The 7,522-nt window shown below is 52.7% G+C and overlaps 1 protein-coding gene across 1 annotated transcript; it reads left to right on the forward strand.

The window, feature by feature from the left end:
• Window positions 1-478: 478 nt before the first annotated feature.
• On the forward strand, window positions 479-6,720 carry LOC103759482 (1-acyl-sn-glycerol-3-phosphate acyltransferase alpha). The gene is made up of 6 exons (XM_008925876.3): window positions 479-663; window positions 1,950-2,083; window positions 2,972-3,147; window positions 3,394-3,489; window positions 4,010-4,082; window positions 6,572-6,720. The coding sequence occupies exons 1-6, from the start codon at window positions 479-481 to the stop codon at window positions 6,718-6,720; spliced, it is 813 nt and encodes a 270-aa protein (XP_008924124.3).
• The last annotated feature ends 802 nt before the right edge of the window (window positions 6,721-7,522 follow it).

A 7,522-nucleotide genomic window follows, 5' to 3' on the forward strand; every position in this document is an offset into this window, starting at 1 on the left:
CAGGGCCTCACCACCCTCACAGGGATGAATTTCTTCCCAATATCCCATCTAAACCCACAGTGCCTCTGGGCAGGGTCTCTGCTGTCCCACACATCCCGCTCCCTCCCACTAGAGATTTTCTTAAAAGTCCTCAGGCTTCCTATGCCCAGAGGCCCCCAGAAGGGGGGCTGGCTCTCCAGGCACATTCCAGCCCAGATTCACCCAGCCCTGGCCCCCAGGCAGCTTTGCTATTGCGTGTTTGCCTCTCCTGCCACCCAACTCCTACTCAGAGCTGCCAGCATGTCCTTGCTAAACCAGCTTCCCACGGCGAGCTGAGCTCTGAGCAGGGAGCACAGCCCTGCTGCAGCATCGCTCCCAAACCTCCTTCCAGCTGTGCACCACCCACATGGAGCTGATCCAGGGAGCCTCAACTCTGCTCCACAACACCGGGGGCTGGTGACTCGTTCCCTGCTCGGTGAGCACGCTCCGGGCTGGAAGGATGGAGCTTTTCCTCCTTCACTACCCGTTCACCTGCCTGTTCGTCGTGGTTCTAGTCCTTTACCAGGTGAAACCTGCATTCAGGTTCTTCTGCAAGATGACCTTCTACAAGCTGTGGTTCTTCACCATAAGCATTGGGGTTGTTATCCTCAGTATTCCTCGGGGACGGAACGTGGAGAACACGACGTGAGTGGTCCATGGCTTCTTTCTGCTCAGAGCACTCTCTCCAGTGCTTTGTTTTGGAGGGTCCTGGGAGCTGGGGTGTGGGGGGGAGGAATCAGTTGTGTGGTGGTGTGGGGAGATGACAGACCCTGTAATTCCGTGGAGGGGTGTGAGTTTCAATATTGGGTTTGGGTTGGTAGAACAAAGAACGAATTACGGAAGGAAAGGATGTGAAAGGTGACATTGATTGGCCAAAGTAGGTAATGCCAACTACCTGCGTGAAATGCACAGGTAAAATAAGCTGCTGTTTTTATTAAAACTCTTTTGTCTGCTCTTTGGAGCTGTATTTCCCTCCCCATGGCTGAGCATTCCCTTCCCAAGCTGTTGTGAAAGCCACTGCAGGTGTTCTTCTCTTCCTTAACTCCCTTGTGAGCCAGTGCCCACCCGAGTGGGCATGAGCAGACACTGCCACAGTGCAGTGCTGGCACCTGCACTGTCACTGGTGTCCCCACCACTGCAATGGCAGCAGTGTCCCCAGGTCTGGCAGTCCCCCAGCCCATCCCCTTGCTGCCCATCCCCTCTCTCCAGGCTCCAACGAGCTTTAAACTCCCCTGGGGGCTGCCTGGTGGGGGTAGAGGTGTCATCAGCAGGGTGGGCACCAGGAACTCGGGGTGTGTGCTGAGTGGGCACGAGAAGTTGACTCTGCTGCATGTCACTGTAATTCTTGTGCCCTTCTGAAGTGCTGCAGAGGCAGGATTTACTGCTCCATCGTCCTGTGCTCCAGCAGGAATCCAGATCTCCTCACTGAGCATCAGCCACTTGCTTTGAAAAATTTGCTTCACTTCTTTACCTTGGTGCCCAACTTTTATTATTTTTTTTTATTTCATTTTACCAATACTTCTTAAAATATGGCTCCTAGAATTGCAGCTAGAGGCAAATCTCTCCCTTTGCGCAGCCAGGGCAACAGCAGAGTTAGGCACAGCTTATTGCAGCCTGTGTTTGATCCAGCAAGGTGTGCAGGGAAACAGAGTATGAAGGTGTGCAGTGAATTGGGATATTTGGTTGATCCATGGAATTTCTGTAGCTGTGGTTGCTGGACCATTGGTCTTGCATGGCTGGAAGGAAACTTGATAGCTGGATCTATGTTGTCTAATGAAATGATAAGCTGCAGAGGCACACTAATTGCTCTTCTCCAAGTTCTGGGTCAAATCTGGGTCTGTGGAGAAACAGGAGCACTGCCTGACGTGGGATGGTTTGGATGAGCAGTGTTTTATCCAAATGTCAGCATCTCTTTGGCTCCTCTTTTCCAGGTTTTTTCGCACATTGGCCCTGCCCCTCAAATACATCTTTGGTATCCAGATAGTGGTGAAGGGCAAGGAGAACCTCAGGACTAAGAGACCTTTCGTGCTGGTGCTGAACCACCAGACCTCCCTTGACATTCTGGGTATGTGCTGATCCTGCCTCCTGCTCCTGGCCCCAGGTGTTTGGAGGGGTGGGTTGTACCAGCTCCCAAGTGCCACTGGCAGAGGGGCAGGAGTGGCTGTTACACAGTCCTTGACCAGCCAGACCCAAGCCAGGGCTGATCTCCAGGGTGTTAGAGGCAGGTTTGATCTCCAGGGAATTAAAGGCAGGTCTGATCTCCAGAGTATTAAAGACAGGTTTGATCTCCAGAGTATTAAAGGTAGGTTTGATTTCCAAAGTATTAGAGGCAGGTTTGATCTCCAAAGTATTAGAGGCAGGTTTGATCTCCAAAGTATTAGAGGCAAGTTTGATCTCCAGGGTATTAAAGGCAGGTCTGATCTCCAAAGTATCAGAGGCAGATTTGATCTCCAGAGTATTAAAGGCAGGTTTGATCTCCAGGGTATTAAAGGCAGGGCTGTTCTCCAGGATATTAGAGGAAGGTTTGATCTCCAGAGTATTGCAACCAGGGCTGGTCTCCAGGGTATTAGAGGCAGGGCTGATTTCCATGGTGTTGAGGCAGGTCTGATCTCCAGGGTATTAGAGGTAGGTTTGATCTCCAGAATATTAGAGGCAGGTCTGATCTCCAGGGTATTAGAGACACTTTCAAGCTACACCAGCTTCACCCCAGGAATGAGGACAAGACTCTCAGCTGACCACAGCTGTGTGATAGCTGCTCTCCTTCAGTGCCAGCAATACTCCTCCTCTAACCCTGTGGTTGGTCTGGAGATCCCCAGGATCCCATTCCCAGGGATTCTAAGGGTCAATGAAGCTGCAGGGATGGCATCTCCCAGGGCAGAGGGCTGTAACCCAGTATCTAGGGCAACTCTGAGTGCAGATGACGACTTGTCCTGCCCTCGTTGTCCCCTTGCAGCGCTGATGGAGATCCTGCCAGACCGCTGTGTGCCCATTGCCAAGAAGGAGATCCTGTACATGGGCACCTTCGGCCTGGCGTGCTGGCTGGTGGGGACCATCTTCATCGACCGCAAGGACAGGGAGGGCTCCATCAAAACCCTGACAGAGGTGGCACGATCCCTGCACAAGGACAATGTGAGTGGGGAGGAGTCTGGGGAGGAGCCTCTGGAAAATATAAGCCTTGGTGTGGGTGGAAAGGGATCGCTGTCTCCAGGCTGGGCGCTGAGCAGAGCAGAGGGAGAGCATCCCTGGTGGGTTCAGTGCCTTGTGTGCCCGTGGAGGGGAGGTCAGGAGCACACAGAGCAGTCCCAGGGGATCGTGGTGGCTCAGAGCAGCACCTGGAGGTGCCCCCATCTCAGCGTCCTCTCCCTCCTCCTGCAGTTGCGCATCTTGATCTTCCCCGAGGGAACTCGCAACCACGGAGGCTCCATGCTGCCCTTCAAACGTGGGGCCTTCCAGCTGGCTGTGAAAGCCCAGGTGAGACCACCTGCCTCCTGCCCCTTGGGGTGGGCTTTGCCTTGCCATGGTCCACCAGCAAAGCAGGCTCCTGGTCCCTGGTTTCCCAGTGGATCCAACACACACCCAGGAGCCCACGAGGAGTTTGTGGGTGGCAGAGGATGGGGCTGTTTCTGGGAAAAGTGGAAAACCTTCCTGACAGGTTGGGGAAAAAAAAGTGGGGAGGGGCTTGACAAGAGCCCTGGACCTGCCCAGGCACATCCTAATTTGCCAATCCACAATGGTTGGCTTAAATACAGAGATGAAAATGTAAAAGCCAATGGTGAGGACGTGGGGTGATACAATTAAATGATCTAAATATCCCAATAACCCTCTAAGGATCTCCTGTGAAGCCGATGGTGATGATTATCAGCAAGGTGCAGAATTGACCTGAAAACAGCAGCTGCATTTTGGAGGAGGGATGGGGAAATGCAAAAATTCACTGTAAATGTGAATATTCACTGTAAATGTGTATATTCACTACAGATTGTCTCCCTTCCAGGTTCCCATCATTCCTGTAGTGTTCTCATCCTACAACAGCTTCTACAACCAGAAGGAGAAGAGATTCACCCCAGGTGAGGATGACCTGGGGCAAAGAAGGGCCTGGGTGTTGGCAGAGCACAGTCCTTGGAGACATGGGATGGGTGGGCAGAACCGTGATGTGGAGACAGCAGCCAAACAACAGCACTTTGTGTCTTCTTGGTGGGAAAAGGGAGATTTCAGGCATCACTTTTGCCTCTCCCCTTGGATTTCTGGAAAATGTGAGGGAACTTGGAGAAGCAGCAGAGTCCTGGGGCAGGTCCAGCCCCTGGCCCCACCACTCTGTCCTCAGGTTCTTGGGGAGTTGGGAAACAAAAACAATCACGGAGCTCTCAGCAGAAGTCACCCTGAGAATGTGTCCCCCCAGTTACCATGTTTCATCCATTTATGGCAACAAGAATTTCTGCTGCTCACTGACAGAGTTTTATGGGGGAAAAAAATGACACAAGTCTTGGGTTTCAGAAGGCAAATGCAGAAAAAAATGTTACAAATTCCAAGAGAGGAAAGCATTCCATCCTGTTCCTCCACTCCCTTTGCTGCTGCCCGCCCCAAACTGGGCTTCTGCCACTTCCCACCCTTCCCCAGGCTAGCCCTGCTGTTTCCTAAGGGGAGGATTTGCATCTGGAATCCTCATCCTTCCCATTGTTGTGCCTGGGTGTAGTCATTCCCTCACAGGCAGACAGCTGGAAGGGAGAATGTTAAACACTGCACTGGCTGGTTCCACTCACCTTTCACCTGCTGGGCCCATCCTCTCTCTGTTCCTGACACACAAAAACCTTTTGGGACTGGAAATGCTCCCCCACCTGGGGGTTGATAGGACCAAGAGCAGGGATTCCTCCCCACCACATCCCTGCTCTGGGAAGTCAGACAATAACACGGTGGGGAGGGGTCTCTGAAGCAGCTGAACCTTTTGCTTAAAGCAAGGCCAATTTAAAGACATCTGAGTTTGCTTTGTGCCTTGTCCAGACAAGTCTGGATTAACTCCAAGGAGGGAGATTCCACAAATTCCCTGAGCTTTCTTAGGAAAGACTTTTTGCTGTTGCATGAACATTTGCCTTTGTAACAACTTCCCTTACCCTGGGAGTTCATAGTTAGCTGACCTCTGATCCCATGGATAACTGACCTCTAATCCCATGGTTATTGGACCTCTAATCCCATGTTTTACTGACCTCTGATCTCATGGATAGCTGACCTGTAATCCCATGTTTTACTGACCTCTGAGTCCTCTCCCAAGTGGCTGTTGAACAGGTAGGACCTTTGCTACTGGAGACAGAACCCCAGTCAGCTTTTCTTGCACATTCCCACTTTTCCCTCCCACAAGTTTTGCCAGGGCTGATCCTGAAGATGTGCTACATGTGGTCAGGATTCCTGCACATGGAGCAGGCTGGTCCTCAGGCCAGGACAGCTCACTGTGTCCACAGAGGCTCTGGGTGTGCTGATGAGCCTCTGGAAGACCACACTCCATGCCTGGTGTTGACACTGCCATGCATGGAGCACGTTTGGTGTTTGCTGGAAGTCTCTTCTGCCCCAACAGACCTGAATTTTCAGCACAGCCCCCATTGTCACTCAGCCCTTTCAGTAGGGCCAAGTGAAGTGAGGAGCCAGCCTGGCTTTGGGTGTGAGATGTGCAGGCAGGGAGCACACAATCACAGAATCACAGAAGTGTTTGGGTTGGAAGGGACTTTAAGATGATCTTGTTCCACCCCCTGCCATGGGCAGGGACACCTTCCACTAGCCCAGCTTGCTCCAAGCCCCGTCCAACCTGACATACCCTTTTCTGTTGTGAAACTCTCTATGCTTGTTTCTGCCTCCTTCACGTGGCTCTGCTTCCAGCACTGCTGGATCTTGTTCCAATGCACGTGTAAAGACATGCAAGAACATTAGAAAACACCACAGACACTCCCCAGATCCCCAGGTGGGTGTCTGGTGTCTGTGCAGGCACTGTCTTGTCTCTGTTGGCCAAAACAAGGGCCTCTGGTGCCAGAGCAGAAGCACATCATGACACCTCCTCAGTATATTCCAGTTTGCATCAGTCCATCGCTTGGCTGCTTCCCCAGAGGAGTCTGACACACCAGGGAGTCCTGGGTGCAATTTCCCTCATCCCAAAGCCTGTTGCTGGAAGGAGGGACTCTGCTGGATTTGTTATGCACAGATCAGAGCGGGGCCAGCTTGGATGTACTCACATCTCCTTCTCCCTGCCACCATCTAGACAGGCCCTGAGGTCTTTCCACTGTGCAAACCCATTCTACGTGAAACATGGCATTGGATTTGAGCAGAGACTCACCTGTTTCCATATTTGTGACTCTTGTGGGTGGGAAAAGCCTGGTGTGGGTTTTTGCTGCGTGCTCCTGGGCCCCGGCTGGGTCCCCACACCACTCTCGGTGTGTGAATGAGGGCATTTCCCTTCTTTCTCTCCTGTTCCTTGACTGGCACCAGTCCTCCTGCTGCATCTTCTCTTGCTCTCTCTACACCACTCACACGTTCTCTTCTTCCACTCTCTCACCCTCCTGCCTCTCTCTTCCAGGAAAACTCATCATCCAGGTCCTGCCAGAAGTGGAGACCCTGGGCCTGGGCCCGGACGATGTCCCCAAGCTCACCGAGCAGGTCCGTGACTCCATGCTCACCACCTACCAGGGGATATCAGGAATGACAAACGGAGCTTCCCATCAGTGATCCCCTCTCCCAGCTCCAGCTGTGTGTGCCACAGCCGAGGGGGAGGCCATGGCAACCACAGGAAGGCCTGGCAGCAGAGACAGCCGTGGATTGCAACCCCGACGTACCAGAGACGGGCTAAACGTCCACCAAGGAGGAGAAGCTTCCAAGTGGAGGTGGTGAGAGGGTTTTGCCATGTCCCTTCCAGGGAACTGTGCCACCTGCATGGACAGACACACCACAGGCAGCTGGACATTCCTGTCCTCATAACCATGGGAACATGTCTCCAGCTGGACCCCAGGCAGAGCTGGACCCTTCCTGGGATCATCACTGCCTGCTTATCATCACCTTTTCCTATTCAGAGCCAACAAGGTGGAGACATCCATCCCAATCCTGTGGCCATCCTGCCTGAGGAAGTGGCTGCCTTGGGGTTGGAGGGCTGCCCCACTCCCCTGGAAGCACACTCAGGAGAAGGCACTGTCTCCCACCTTTTCCGTGGGGAGGATTTGGGAGGAAGACAAGGCAGCTTTGGGAGAGGGGAATTAAAGCCCTTACATGTCTGCAGGGCCTGATGGTCTCTTTGGGTTTTTTAGCCTTCCTTTTAAGCAAAGTAAGATTTTGCCTTCAGTGGTTGGCCAGATCTTGAAAGTGTGAGAGGAACATGCCTGGGGACCCAGAAAGCAGAGGCAAACAGCAGGGGTATGTTGCCCAATATCCTTCCCATGCCCTGATGGAATCACCATCCCTGGAAGTGTTCAAAAAACATGTAGATGTTGTGCTTTTGGACATGGTTTAGTGGTGGACCTGGCAGTGCTGGACTAAT

This window comes from Manacus vitellinus, unplaced genomic scaffold (genome assembly GCF_001715985.3).
Source record: "Manacus vitellinus isolate BGI_N305 unplaced genomic scaffold, ASM171598v3 scaffold_32_pilon, whole genome shotgun sequence".
Lineage (NCBI taxonomy): Eukaryota > Metazoa > Chordata > Aves > Passeriformes > Pipridae > Manacus > Manacus vitellinus.

What these genes read in the sequence shown, in the direction of transcription:
- LOC103759482 (XM_008925876.3), top strand. Translation starts at nt 479, where the DNA reads ATGGAGCTTTTCCTCCTTCACTACCCGTTCACCTGCCTGTTCGTCGTG. An exon ending in GATCCCTGCACAAGGACAAT is followed by an intron (nt 3,148 to 3,393) that starts GTGAGTGGGGAG and finishes CTCCTCCTGCAG; the next exon opens with TTGCGCATCTTGATCTTCCC. An exon ending in AGCTGGCTGTGAAAGCCCAG is followed by an intron (nt 3,490 to 4,009) that starts GTGAGACCACCT and finishes TCTCCCTTCCAG; the next exon opens with GTTCCCATCATTCCTGTAGT.